The sequence below is a fragment of the Danio rerio genome, chromosome 25 (assembly GCF_052040795.2).
Source record: "Danio rerio strain M-AB ecotype USA chromosome 25, GRCz13ab, whole genome shotgun sequence".
Lineage (NCBI taxonomy): Eukaryota > Metazoa > Chordata > Actinopteri > Cypriniformes > Danionidae > Danio > Danio rerio.
Genome location: NC_141045.1, coordinates 33864993 through 33880962, shown reverse-complemented (window position 1 = coordinate 33880962; position 15970 = coordinate 33864993). Strand labels below are relative to the sequence as shown.

At 32.2% G+C, this 15970-nt stretch overlaps 1 protein-coding gene across 1 annotated transcript; it reads right to left on the bottom strand.

Moving 5' to 3' along the window:
- Positions 1-292: 292 nt before the first annotated feature.
- tnnt3a (troponin T type 3a (skeletal, fast)) lies at positions 293-13144 on the bottom strand. Its single transcript, NM_131565.1, is given in 12 exon segments — positions 293-689; positions 1628-1668; positions 1758-1848; positions 1924-2036; positions 2224-2337; positions 2423-2500; positions 5757-5873; positions 5970-6015; positions 6096-6114; positions 9608-9624; positions 9744-9783; positions 13133-13144. Coding segments are annotated over 11 exon segments (693 nt in total). The 5' UTR covers positions 9764-9783; positions 13133-13144; the 3' UTR covers positions 293-652.
- Positions 13145-15970: the final 2826 nt, after the last annotated feature.

Genomic DNA, 15970 nt, shown 5'->3' with positions numbered 1-15970 from the left:
ATTTCATTAATCGAACTTCTTTATCACCTTTTACATCATTTAAGTCTTTATCACTTTTACATAAAAGACAGCATTGGACACCATGATACAACGAAAGAAAGAAAGAAAGAAAGAAAGAAAGAAAGAAAGAAAGAAAGAAAGAAAGAAAGAAATCCTCGTGCAACAAAACCCGCGACTTCGTCGAGATTTTCTAGACCTATTCTCGATGCAGCATCAACACATATTAACATACAGTGCATGGAATATGGTGCATTGGTGTTGGAATTAGAAAGAAAAGGGAAAAGACAACATCTAAAAACAAAAAAAAAAGGTTTATTGACTTTGAGTTATGAAGAAAAGTCCCAATGAAAACTAACTATGGTTAAAAAAAAAAAGTTATTGTAGTTAAAGTATGGTAACCATAAATAAAACATGATGTCACACTATTGTTTAGCAAACCTCTGATTATGCAAATGGTAGGCTAATCAGCCCGTCGTTTTTTACAATAATAAAACCATGGTTAATGATCGTAAGGCTTTCACACTTTATTTACATGGCATATAAAGGAACTGGTTGAAGATGAGAAAGAGTGGGTTGATCAATGTCGGGTTGTGTAGTCAGCACAGAGGTATCCTTCATCACTCTGGTGGTCTTGGCCTGCGGGGCGATGCACTTACTTTCTGCGACGAGCGGCGGCGCCCTTCTTGCTGCTGCAGTGCAAGAGTTAAAAATAAAAAAGTGAACTAACTTCATTTTTACCCACTTCACACCATGGCATGCACATACCGTGCTTAGCATATTGAGTACACCCCATTTTAAAAAATGAATTTTTTAATCGGTTCTCACTGAATATAGGCGATGTATTTTGGTGCGTTTAAACAATACAGATTTATTGAACAGATATATTTATTAAAATAATATTTTAGTCACCAAACTAATTTAGAAATTGAAAGATAACACAATTAAATTCATGCTAAATATTGCAAAAAAAATTTCAACTAATTTTATTTATTTTATTATTATTATTTTTTTTTTTGCTTCTCTTGATTTTTCCTCCTTTAAAGTTTGTATTTAATATTTTTCTATAACATAAAAATTGGGTGTACTAGTTTTTGGACCGTTATGGTAAGTTATTTTGTTAGATAAGCTCCAGATTTGGCTTCAGTACTGACTCATCTAATGTATAGCCTATGCGCAAATAAAATATTGTATAGCTAAAATATGGATTTAAAAAATAGATTTGTGAGGCGTGTGCTTATATATGCTGAGCACCGTAGGTTATTCAAACAGGCTTGAATTACTGTCATAATATCTGATGGCTGCTACAAACACAGCAGCATATATTTATATATATAGTCATAAAAATTATTATTATTATTTCTTTGACTTAAATAAGTAATAGTGTTGTGTGTTTTTTATGCTTAATATGCAAATGGATATCTAGAGAAGGTATTCATTATATGATACTGATATGCTAGAATAAATTTAAATTTATTTACAAATGTTTATGGTTCATATGATGATTTATAGATCACAAAATTGAGGTGAAAATGTGCATACACCCCATTTATACATGAGACCCCTACACTGAATCCAACACATTCAGGCCATGCACAACAGAGGGCGCTATGGCATCCATGAAACTTACAATTTGCTGAGCTCCTCCACTCTCCTGCGCAGTGTAGTAACCTGATGAACAATGTTGTTGAATTAAAGCCACTGACACTTTAAGAGACTGCATATGTTAATATGTCCTCTTTTCTATCATGTTTTCTTACCTCGTACTTCTGTCTCTTCAGCCTCTCCATGTGTTCAAATTTCTCAGATTCCAGAGTCTTGATCCACTCGTACAGCTCTTGTGCTTTGTCCCTGAAGTTGATGACACAAAGACATAAGACCTTTCCTGATAGTTTACCTAGCTACTTTAACAGCAGTAAAACTCACCTCAGTTTGTCCTCATTAAGATGGTCGATATTGAGTTGTTTGCGTCTCTCAGCCAGGATCTTTTTCTTCTTCTCTCTTTCTGTCTGTTTCTTTCCACCTTTCTTGGAGTCAGCCTGAAATACAATTGAGACTCTGGCATCAGTCATCTACAGAAGGCTAATCGACTAATGCTATTGCTGGTGTCAAATACCAGTAATTTACTAATTAAAAAAAGCTAGATATTAACAAAATTTCAGTTTAAGCATTAATAAAATTAGTCATGGCGCACGTCCCTATTTCTGAGGTTTAAACAGAGCTCACCTTTTGCAGGTAGCTGCTGTAGTTGGAGCCCATACTGGACAGAGCTGATTTTTTCTTGGCGTCTTCCTCTGCCTTCTTCTTAGCATCTGCCTCCTCCTTCCTCAGCCTCTCTTCCTGTGAAGCCATCAAGACACTGCATCACTGTATTTCTAGATTAGCCTATGTACATTTGCTAGATTCAGAAGGCAGTGTTCCATACCTCACGTCTCGCATGGCGCTCCTTCTCCTGCTCAGTTCGGATCCTCTGCTGCTCTGCCCTCTCAGATCTGCGCTTTTCCTGTTCAGACATATTATCATTTACGTTTAAATTATATATGATATCGGTCCCACTTTATATTAAGTGTCCTTAACTACTATGTACTTACATGAGAAAAATAAATACAATGTACTTACTGTGTTTATAATGTATTTGAGAACACTTGTGGTGCTTTTGAGTTGGGATAGAGGTTGGGTTATGGACAGGTTTGGTGGCATGGGTAGGTTTAAGGTGGGTTAAGGTGTAAGGGATGGTCAACAGTGTATTTACAAATGTAGTTACAAAAGTTAATTACAGATGTAATTACATACATGTTTTTAATCAAGCATAAGTACACAGTAAATACATGTATTTACACAATAAGTACATTGTAACAAACTATTAACTCCTGTGTAAGTACATGTTAGTTAAGGCCACTTAATATAAAGTGGGACCATTATATCATATTATAACCTATTATATTATAATCTATTATATTATATCATTTTATAACCCTATTATATCTACAATAATATGATTATAATCATAATATAACCTCTTAGTGTGAGGATCAGGCTCTAAAAAGAGGGTTCTTAGCAATGCTACAAAAGAACCATTTTTAGAGTTTTTAAATTGCACTTTAAGCTGAATACAATATCCTGCAAACTAAGTAGAAAAAAGATTGTGCACTGTCACCATGTCATAGACAGTGGTGTAAAGTAACTAATTACAAATACTCAAATTACTGTAATACTGTAGTTTTTTCAGAAATTGTAATGTACTAAGTGAGGATTATAAAAATCAGTCCTGTGATTCCTGTCCAATCAAATCGCACATAGAAGATAAATTGCATCATAATGAACTACCTCAAGATATGGGAGATTTATATTTGCAGCAAACACTTTGGTAGCATTAAAAGTGTCCAAGAAGATGTCCAAAATCTTTACACGCATTGACCCAGAGACTGTTTAGATGCATGTCACTGATGACAAGATGGCGAATGTTTACTGTATGTTGACCAAAATGGCCTTAAACCCCCATCAGGCATAAGAAGTCAACATGACGTCAGATTGACGTTGTACCCTAACATCATGGAGACATCAATGTCCAACATTCAACCAAAAAAACAACCAAATATCAACGTCTAAAGATACGTTGTGTGGACATTACCACTGTGACGTCTATCAGACGTTGGATTTTGTTTGTCATACCTGTCGAATAAATGTCAGTTTTTTGACATCAATATGATTTTGGTTTAAGATGTTGGCTCAACGTTGGATTTTGGTTGCATTCTAACAACCTAAAATCAACCAAATATCAATGTCATTTGACATCAAAATAACGTTGTCCTTTGACGCTGGCTAGACATTGAATTTTGGTCACCTGACGTCACAACCTAAATCTAACCTAATATTAATGTCTGACATTGTGTGCCTGCTGGCCATTAACTAAATGTACTACAGAATATTACGTTTACACACATCCACAAATTATATGTAAATGCATCAGCTTAATCCTCACTACTCTTTAGTACTTTTAAAACATCTACATTTTACTCGTACTTTGAGTAATATTTACAACAGATACTTTTACTCTTCTTGCACTAAATCTTTAGGCAAGTAATGGTACTTTCACTTGAGTTCTTCAGTACTCTTTCCACCACTGGTCATAGATAAAAAATAAAAAAAAGGTTAGCAGAAATTAGTTATCAAACCTGTTGACTAAAAACTGAGTGGGAAATTCTTCTCTTCATTAAACAACACCTGGGAAGTAGTTTTAAAAGATAGTTATACATATTTATTTGATCTGATTACTTTCCCAGGGATGGGTTGCTGCTGGAAGGGCATCTGCTGCTTCAAAACTTGCTGGATAAGTTGGCGGTTCATTCCGCTGTGGCGACCCCGGATTAATAAAGAGACTAAGCCGACAAGAAAATGAATGAATGAATGAATGATCTGATTACATTTTCAGTGGAACAAACTGCATTTGTTGTTGTTATTAAAACTGCTTGTTATTAAAATGTCTCATTATATTACTTTGTCAAAATAATTTTTAACAGCATCTTTAATATTTAATTATACTTTAATGACAAAATCAGCGTATATCACTGTAGTTGAGGTCCAAAAATATTAAGTAAGCTATTATGAAATTCATATTTACACTTACCGGCCACTTTATTAGGTACCTGTTCAGCTGCTTGTTGTACTTGCTTCTCAAATTTCGAATCCGCCAATCACATGGCAGCAACTTAATGCATTTAGGCATGTAGACATGGTCAAGATGATCGGCTGCAGTTCAAACCGAGCATCAGAATGGGGACGAAAGGTGATTTAAGTGACTTTGAATCAATGTGGCATGGTTGTTGGTGCCAGATGGTCTGGTCTGAGTATTTCAGAAACTGCTGATCTTCTGGGATTTTCACGCACAACCATCTCTAGGGTTTACAGAGAATGGTCGGAAAAAGAGAAAATATCCAGTGAGTGGCAGTTCTGTGGGATAGGAGGATAACTGGTTCCTTCAACATGACAATGAGTTCCCTGTACTCAATTGGCCTCCACAGTCACCAGATCTCAATCAAGTAGAGCACCTTTGGTATGCGGTGGACCGTTTTTCGCATTATGGATGTGCAGCTGACAAATCTGCAGCAACTACGTGATACTATCATGTCAATATTGAGCAAAATCTCTGAGGAATATTTCCAGTACCTTGTTAAATCTATCCCACAAAAGATTAAGGCATTTCTGAAGGCAAAAGGGGGTCCAACCCAGTACTAGTAAGGTGTACCTAATAAAGTGGCTGGTGAGTGTATAATGGCTTCATGACAGTTATGATTATGACAGATCAATGACCAGTTATGCTGTCTTGTTAATGTCAAGTTGTCATTGACAGACAAAAACAGGTTGTGGTACACTTGTTTACGTCAAGTTGTCATAACAAACAATGTCATCTTTTCGTTTAAAATGTCATGACTGAGTGAGGGTGTCACGGTGGCGCAGTGGGTAGCACATTTGCCTCACAGCAAGAAGGTGGCTGGTTCGAGCCCCGGCTTGGTCAGTTGGCATTTCTATGTGGAGTTTACTCTTCATGCTGGAGTGGGTTTCCTTAGGGGTTTCCCCCACAAGTCCATAGACATGCGCTATAGGTGAATTGGGTGAGCCAAATGACACTTAATGATAGTTGTCATAAGTGTGCATACATTCTCATTCACAGTCATGTCATCATTATAAAGGTTTAATGACACTAACGGGTTTATTAACACTTCTAGTGTTACTGAATTGGCTTGGTGACATTCACTCACAATTCTCTCCCTGAGAGCGATGAGTTCCTCCTCCTCCTTCTGCCTGTGCTCAAAGTGAGCATCGATGAGGCACTGCAGCTCAAGTGTATCCTTGTTGTGACGTTTCTTCTGAATGTCCTGCATTCAGACACACAGGGAACAATTTAATTATTTTTCTGACTAATACTTGGCTGTTCTAGGAGTGTAACGTTTTAAAGATAAAGAAACTCTTACATCAAAGTCAACTTTCTCACCATCTGGGATTTTAGGTGCTGTTGGCCTGTAGTGAATTAATCACAGTGAGCAAAATGTCTTGAAATAAAATCATTTTATTCAATATATTTAATTCATAAGGCTTACTTGAACTTTGGCTTCTCTTCTGTATTGGAAGTAAAAATGAGATGTTATTGGGAAGTCAATGTTAATTAATTAACACCCCAGTGTTTAAACATTTCAAAGATTTACTTGCGTTTAACATACACTCAAAATAAAATATATATTTTTACTTGTACAAACTACTAATTTTAAATAAACTGAATCAACACAAATCTTGAGATTTCATTGGGACAAATAAATTTTTTTTTATGTTCAATCGACATAATTTTATTAAAAGTGTTAAGTTAACAAATTCGATTTGTGTTTGGACAACATGAATTAATTGTGTGGAAGCCTGCATTTTTTACAGTGTACAAATGATCACAGAAAAAAAAAAGATCAGTTTTGTTACACTTATGCCCATAATGTTAAATATTTTCCTGTGCTTTAAAAAATGGTATACCAAATATTAACACGGTGAACGAATATCAATATGTTTGATGGTCTCTTATAGAAAATATAAGTTACAGTATTGTAACAGCACTAGTTTCTGCTATAGTGCAGATTATTTTTCAGATGTTTTGAACAGCAGCTTCTCCTAAACAATGAGGATTCATTTCGATTGAATAAACCAATTTAAACAATACTTAAGTCAGTCTGATTTGTGGATAGCATTCTCACAAGTATATCTAATAAATACAGCTTCAAGCCAATCACTGCAGTTCTTATTGCACTCTTGCTCCAATTTGCCGCCCTTGGGTGAAATAGTAGATGTTGTCCACTAGGAGGAGACAGCAGACTACTTTTTAATAAGCAAAAATCTGTATTCAACACACTTTCCTTCATTATTATTAACTATTGTACTATGGCAGAGATGTCCAAACTTGGGCCCATGGTAATCTTAGATTTGGCCCACCATCCCGCATGAGAATGATGGGTAGGGGTTGGTGCGAATGAATTCAACAGAGATCGTAATTTCTAATAATAATAATAATAAACTTTATTTGTATAGCACTTTTCCAACATACATGCAACTCAAAGTGCCTCACAAACAACAACAAAAGCAATTAAAATAGACCACAAAAACCTATCACATATACTGAAATAAAAACATTCATGTACACAAAATGTAAGTGTATATTCACATGATCACACACACAATAGTCCTTACATATGCAGGCACACACCATACATTACATACATAAACCTACAACAAAATAGATAAAATGCGTACACCTAACAGACTTGTTTAATCATACGCAATTTTAAAAAGATGTGTCTTAACACGCTTTTTAAAAACATGAATACTTGGTGATTCTTTCACTTCAAGGGGGAGACAGTTCCAAATTTTTGGAGCATAATGGCTAAAAGAAGTGCCGCCAGATCGCCTCAGATTTACAGGATAAAATTCTAAAAGTCCAGCACTAGAAGAGCGTAGAAAACGGTTTGGATTATATTTTGTTAAACAGTCGGAAATGTAGGAAGGTGTCATATTGTGTAGTGCTTTAAAAACTAATAAAAGAATCTTAAAATCTATCCTTTGGTGCACAGGCAACCAGTGTAATTCTATTAATACTGGTGTAATGTGTTCTCGTTTCTTCAATTTCATTAAAACTCTGGCTGCTGCATTTTGTATCAATTGCAACTTCATTGTAGAACCCTTAGGTAGACCAGTATAGATAGCATTGCAATAATCAAGCCGAGAGAAAATAAAAGCATGAATTAATTTCTTGGCATCATCAAAAGATAGGAAAGAACGAATTTTGGCAACATTTCGTAAATGATAAAAACATGTTTTTGTAACTTGATTAATATGAGATTTAAAACTAAGATCACAATCGAAAATAACACCCAGGTTCTTCAATTCTTTTTTTGATTGTAAACCTAAAGAACACAGTTCTGCTTCAATCCTCTCTCGCTCAGGTTTTTTGCCCACAATTAGAATTTCTGTTTTATCTTTATTCAACTTTAAAAAATTTGAATTCTAATTTAAAGTAACTTTCTTTTGTTTTGTTTTTTTTTATTCCTAAGCCATAAGTTATATAAATAAATGTTTCCATTAAATTCTGTAAATGAATCAGATTTTTTAAAGACTGTCAGTCAACGGATAAAGAACAATGCAGAAGACATTGGCGAGCGAATCAAGGCAAAAAACAGGAGTAGCTTGACTAGTGTAACTCCATTCTGTTATAAATGGGATTGTCTTTTTGCTGTAAGAAGTTTATTGTAATAAACATATGAGTTAATGTACTACATTGGTTAATATAATTGTTATAATATAATATAATATAATATAATATAATATAATATAATATAATATAATATAATATAATATAATATAATATTATAATATAAAGCAAAGTTTTCTAGTTATTTTTAAATATTAAAATAAATTATGAAATTCGGCCCACCACCCTCAATCAAGTTTAGCTTTTGGCCCTCCTTTATAATGGGGATATTTATGATATTTTTTGTAATAGAAAGCACTTTTTATAGTTTGTTTTAATTATTGCTCAATTAATTATTTGTTAATAATTAATGATTTATAAATATATATATATATATATATATATATATATATATATATATATATATATATATATATATATATATATATATATATATAATTTATATTATTTATACTTTATTATTATTATTATTATTATTATTGGTAGACTTTCTAGAAAAGACTGTATTCATTGTAACATTTGAAATGAATTTTTTTCTGGTCTCAAAAAAAAAAAAAAAAAAAAAATCTTACATTTTAAGATTTTACCAAAACAGGTAGATCCTTGGTTAATGAAGTAACCCAGTGGTTCTCAAAGCAAGGGTAAAGAAACAATGAGGGGGGTCGCTTGTTGATTTCCAAAAATCTCATATATTTTATTAAACTAGATCTTATCTAGATTAAACTTAGATCTTATCATATTTTATCCATAACCTTCAGAATATAAAAATAGTTTTTAACTTAAAATATATTTAATATATACTTAATATTTAATAGTTACATAAAAAAAAAAAACATGCAAATCAAAAGTCATCAGCCTTTCAAATTTTTTTTTCCATTTGATTGCGACCCCTGGGGTTATTATGCTAGATTAACATCACAGCAATAGCGTTAGTTGCAGCAGATTGATTTTGTGGTACAATATTAAACTCGAGGACCTGAAAGAGGCTTGTATATATTTTTTTCTAATTAACCATCAATTTGCAAATTGCAATTAAATATTTAACCAATTGTGTGCTTTAAATAAACATTTTAAAAAATGGGTATCGGCATATTGTATGCTATATGCAAATTGCCAAACTGTATTTAAAAATTTAACCAACCATTTGTTTTGAATAAACATTTTTTAAAAAGTGTAAATAGTCGTACTGTATCCTGTATGCAAAGCAAATGCCTTTCAATTTAACTTATGGGTAATAAAACCACAGATTGCACAATGACAATGCCATACAATGAAGAATGAACAACGAATAGGGAGAACTGATACTGACATAACAAATATTTGCATTACCTAAATAAAAATAACATTCTACTGGAAAAAATTACTCACCCTCGAAATGCTGCTCACTGTAAAAAAAAAAAGCAAAACAAATTAATAAGACTTCATGATACACAGTTTTTGCACTTATTATGATCCAGGTCATGCAGAATTATGTTTTATAACCAAGAAATGTTCTAATACGTACATGTCCTCTGTGTCTGACATGTTGAAAGTGGACTTTGAGACTAAAAATAAAAGAATAATGCACAAAACATTGTCATTATAATAATCATTACAATATATCCACCCCTGCACCACTGACCCTTTAATGTTGGCTAACTGCACCACAAAAAATGCTTTTCTCACGTAGAGGTTCTGCCTTGTCAAAATTAATTAAAAATTAAGCAAAATAATCTGCCAATGGGGTAAGCAAAATACCCCAGTCAGAATTATAAGCCCCCCTTTGAATTTCTTCTTCTTTTTTAATTATTTCCCAAATAATGTCTAACAGAGCAAGGACGTTTTCACAGTATGTCTGATAATATTTTTTCTTCTGGAGAAAGTCTTATTTGTTTTATGTTGGCTGAATTAAAAGCAGTTTTTAATTTTTCATACCTCATTTCAAGGTCAAAATTATTGTTGAAAAAAATCTCTCCTATAAACAGAAATGGGGGGGCGCTAATATATCAAGGGGGGCTAATAATTCTGACTTCAACTGTAAGATCATTTTGTTTACTCCACTGTTTGAAGGAAAATTATTTTTGACCTATTATTTCTTTAAAACATATATTTCAATATTTTAAATATTATTATCATTTTTGGTTTGTCTAGAACAGTGATCCCGAAACTAGGGCCCGCAGGCCAAAGTTGGCCCACACTTTCAGAAATAAAGGTACGGAAGCTGTCACTGGGGCAATACCTTTTCAAAAGGTACATATTTGTACCTGAAGGGTCCATAATGGTACCTCAAAGGTACTTTTTAGGTACATTTGGGTACTAATATGCACCTTTTAGGTACCACTTTGGACTATTTGGGTACAAATATGAATCCTTTAAAAAGGTACCGCCCAAGTAACAGCTTCCTTTTTATTTCTGAGAGTGCATGGTAACCTTTCATTTGGCCCGCCATCCCATCTAAGAGGCAACATAATGGTGATGTTTGAGATTTTCAACTCAAATTTAATGTAATCATTTGTTTGTTTTATTGTTAAAAGCTAACTGAAATTAAATATTTTAATTAAATGGCATAAATGAATCATATTGTGCCTAAATGTGGGTGGATAGAGGACAATGCAGAGACTTTGGTGAGCAAATCAAGTCAAGGGCAGATTCTGCTTGACTAGTGTATTAAGCGTTGAACTCCACTGTGTTATAGTCGTAATTGTTTATGTTTTATTGCATTACGTTATAATTTAAAAAGTCAGTGCATTAGTTAATATGATATAAAGTAATGCTTTCTATTTATTTTGAAATATTATAAATTTGAAAAATACACATGACAACTTTAATCAAATATAGTTTGATATACTGTATATATTTACCTTTTGGTATTGTTTTTTGGCCCTTCATGTGAAAAAGTTTGGCCACCCCTGGTCTAGAAAATGTTTCTTGATTTAAGAACTAGTAACTAGACAAAAAAAAAAATCTACAAAAGAATCTACTCACATAATCTACAGCATTTTTGCAGTGTGGGGCTTATTCTCTTGGAATATAAAATGCAAATATTCTGTCTAAAGTTAAGTTGATGGTATACCAGAACATTTATTATCTATATTTATTTTTGTTTATGGTCTTCTCCTATGATTTATCTGTGTTTTTCCCCTGCCATTTTGTCAAAGCATTAACAACATTTTATTATTAGTTGACCTGTGAACTTGCTGACACAGGAGTGAAGTGTGCATTCTCCCGTTTATGTGGCCAGTTGTTTCCCACTTTGCCTGATAGACAAACTTTCTTTTAGACGATTTTCTGTATAAAGGCATGTATAAACATATTATATATACTTTGAAAATATATGATGTTTTATGTGTCTTTGTTAAAAGTTAAAACCTACTGTTTTTTGCAGAAAAAAAAAAAACGTCTAATCCTGAAACAATTAGCAGGACCGATTGGTAAATAAAAAATAAAAGAATCAATCAACTGTTAAATCGTGGTTACTAATTAATAAATGTGAGCGATCCCCACAAGCATCTCAGGTCAAAAATAATAAGACAGCTGCACATAATAGACCTAAACATTGTTCAGGATCTAGTTTCCAAGGTCCAGCTCAAGTTTTTTTTCTTTCTATATTTGGACACAGAGCTGAATAGATTATGTCATTCATTCAACTTTTGATAAAAGTACATTTCAATACATGTAAAATACATTTACTTTAAACAGCATCCAGGGATGTGCATTATGACTTAATAAATTGGATGAAATATACACTGTAAAACAAATCCGTAATTTTATGGTTTATTTCCGGCAGCTGGGGTGCCGGATAAACAACGTAAAAAAACAGCTGTTAAATTATAGAAATTTACTGTAAAATAACAGACATTAAATTACAGAAATTTCCCTAAACTAAATTTCTGGTAAATTTCTGTAATTCAGCTTTTGTTAATTTACGGTAAATTTCTGTAATTTAACGGCTGTTATTTAATGGTTTATTTCCAGCACTCCTGCTGCCGGAAATAAACCGTAAAATTACAGATTTTTTTACAGTGTAAAGTATATACTTTCCTATTATGATCTTACCCTTATTATGCTTATTTTGTGGTGTGACTAAAAACATTGTTTACAATAATTCTTTTTCATAATTTAAAAGAGCACAATTATGCACGTCATTACAGGGATTCAGACAGAAGCACGAACAACAGCACTGTGGGAAAGTTGCAATCTTGAAAGTACAGTGTTCGCATTTTGGATTTTACTTTTTTTGCTTTACTTTTTATCGTTATGATGGACCTGTAATCATTAGTTTTTGAAAAATAATTATTTTACATTTTTACATTTTGCCAACATTGAAGTTTAAAATAAACTAGGAAATATAATCACATAGGAAATTAGTAAAATTTTGAGTATGTACTTTAAAATGTAAAATAAAAAAAGACAGTCCTTTACACTTCAGTATAAACCATAATTGAGTTAATTTAAAGTAATGATGCTGTATTAAGATATACACCATTATCAGGACATGAGATTACTTATTTTGTGATCCGTTTAGATCACACTTTATTTTGACGGTCCGTTTGTTTAATTAAGTTACATTGCATCTACATGCCTTCTTATTCTTTCTTATAGTCAGTTAAATGTCTGTGGAAGAAGCAGTATCAGCAGATATTAAGCAGACAGTCAAATACTCAAATGGACCATCAAAATAGTGTTTTGCTATGTTGCTCAGCCCTGCATCCGACTTTATTCAATGCATAAATTATGATATTATGCTTTTGATGCATCTTTATCCATTAGGCTGAGTGAATTCCACAAGTTTGTTTAAAATCTGATGAGTTCAAATGTTAATTCTTAGAAATACCCTAAATCAACAAACTGACAAATTTGCACAATCATCCCTGTCATTTCATCTCCCTCACTCATGCCCTCTTTTACCCTTACCTCAGAAAGCTGAAGGAAGTGAGCTCCCTGTTGGTGGAGACTGGCTGTAAAGTTCAGCAAACATGCACGCATGAAAAAGTCTTTCTGTTATAGTGACACTTGATCCATGGAAAAGTCCCATTGGTGGAGATTCCATAGTGGGAAGGGTTAAAAAGGGAAGGTTCAGATCTTGTCCACGGGCACTGAATAAGGAGATGTATGAGGGTTTGAAGAAATGCAGCAGAGGTGAAAGTTTGTTGCACTGTTGCTATATTTGTTGTGGTACTACGTAGGCACAATTAAAACATTTTCCGAAGTAGTTGAACTTAAGTGTTATTGACTTGGCTTTGGTGTTGTTTTAAAGTATAATGGATAGATGCTTCAGATGAGGTCTGGGGTGTCCCACAGGGCTTGCTCCTAAGTCCACAAGGGTTGCGTTACAAACTTTTCTGTGATATGAAATTACAACCATCGCTAGTAATAACTGGTGTGCCATACAGATATATTTGCATGCTATTATTGCAATTATCACTAATTTGTCATTACTTTATTCAGTTAAATGAATTCCGAAATTCAAGATAGCTTTGATTTTGTAGTTAAAATAATTGATTTTACATGTGTTACCCCCACACTGTATAAACTAATAACTTACTTTAAGTAAAAAAAGTGTCTTAAAAGCAACTAGTTGAATTTACTTAAAAATGTGAGTAATCCCATTGATGTAACTATATATATATATATATATATATATATATATATATATATATATATATATATATATATATATATATATATATAATTATATATATATATATATATATATATATATATATATATATAATTATATATATATATATATATATATATATATATATATATAATTATATATATATATATATAATTATTATATATATATATATATATATATATATATATATATATATATATATATATATATATATATAATTATATATATATATATATATATATATATATAATTATATATATATATATATATATATATATATATATATATATATATATATATATATATATATTATATATATATATATATATATATATATATATATATATATATATATATATATATATATATATATATATATATATATATATATATATATATATATATATATATATATATATATATATATATATATATATATATATATATATATATATATATATATATATATATATATATATATATATATATATATATATATATATATATATATATATATATATAATTATGAGCGTTTAATTTACTTATAACTTTAGGGATGGTAAAAATCGGCCTTGTCATATTGGGCCAGAGCAGTCCACAACATACAATCAGAATGCTACCCATCTGTGCATGCCCTTGAATATATTTACCAACTCCTATTTTATAAAGGCACAAAAGCCAAGCCATATATAAAAAGTACTGAGAGTTAACAAGTAATTAAAAAAAAATAAAATAAATAAATTATATATATATATATATATATATATATATATATATATATATATATATATATATATATATATATATATATATATATATATAATTCACACTGGAAGTGCAACTTGTGTGTGTCTGTGTGTTTTGAGGGAGCCTATATTAAATAATGAACATCACAAAAACTGCCTGCTGACGCACACAGTTAATGTTGATTAACAAAATAAAGTTAAAGGTGCTGCATGTAAGCTTTTCACTCTTCTAAAGCATAAAAATACCATCATATGTTTGCAGAAATTTAAGAAACATAAGTGAACATTCTGGTTTATCTGTAAAACAATGCTGAAGTCAGATATTCTGCTTAAAAATGTTTTAACGCTATGCTGGAACACTGACTTTGTTTATGTTCTTTTAACCTGCCCAATGCAGATTCAGCAAATTATAATTTAGCACTCCGGGTTGACTTGGTGGAAAATCAAGTCTTTCTTTCTTTCTTTCTTTCTTTCTTTCTTTCTTTCTTTCAGAAAGGCTCTGAAAGTATGCATCTACATGACCGAAATGCGACCTCTGGTGGACAGTATCAGACTCCAAAATGAGAAAGCTTCAGATCTGAGTGAGGTTATTAATTAGCAAATTATAAAAATAAGGAATGTAAACATTAGGTGAGCAGGTTACAATGTAACGTCGTGTCCTGACAACAAGCTTCATGACGAGATACGCCGTGATAAATTTGTCTGTTTGCACCACAAGAAACACGACCGAAATTGAAATACAGCCATTCAGAAGCACAAAATATGCACTCACCACGATATGGTAAGGTTTCTATTCAATACATATTAACATGATTAATTGTAGATGCTGAATTACGTGTTTAATTCTAAAGTTCACTATCAAGGTCTGAGGTGAACTATCTGCTGCTGCTTTCAGTATGGAAATAAATGTCATGTAAACTGGCATTCAATTTCAGATTGTTAGCATTTAACACTAAGGCACATGAGGTTTACGTGATCATTGTCATAGTTTTCTGTTGTGCAGCTGTGAGAAATAGAAGCCGTTGTTGAAGGTGTTGGTAAGAACAAAACTCGTTTTAATATGGAAGATATTCCTTCTATCAGGTGCAGATGCTTTTATTTAGAACACGGTTTATATCACTGGCTCCTGTCCTCAATCTGGGGGGTATTCCAGAAAGCTGTGTTAACTTACCGTCTGCTAAACCTCGAACTCTCGGTTGATTTACCCAAAACCTGCTTGCCGCGAGTATGTTGGTTCCAAAACAGGTGATAAGAGTTAGTTAAATCAACCTCCTGAAGATAACCGCGGGTTAATGCGCGTGCACGTCACATACCTGAAGGCATTTTCAGTAGATCGCCGAATTCACGAGTCACCATAGAAGTCAC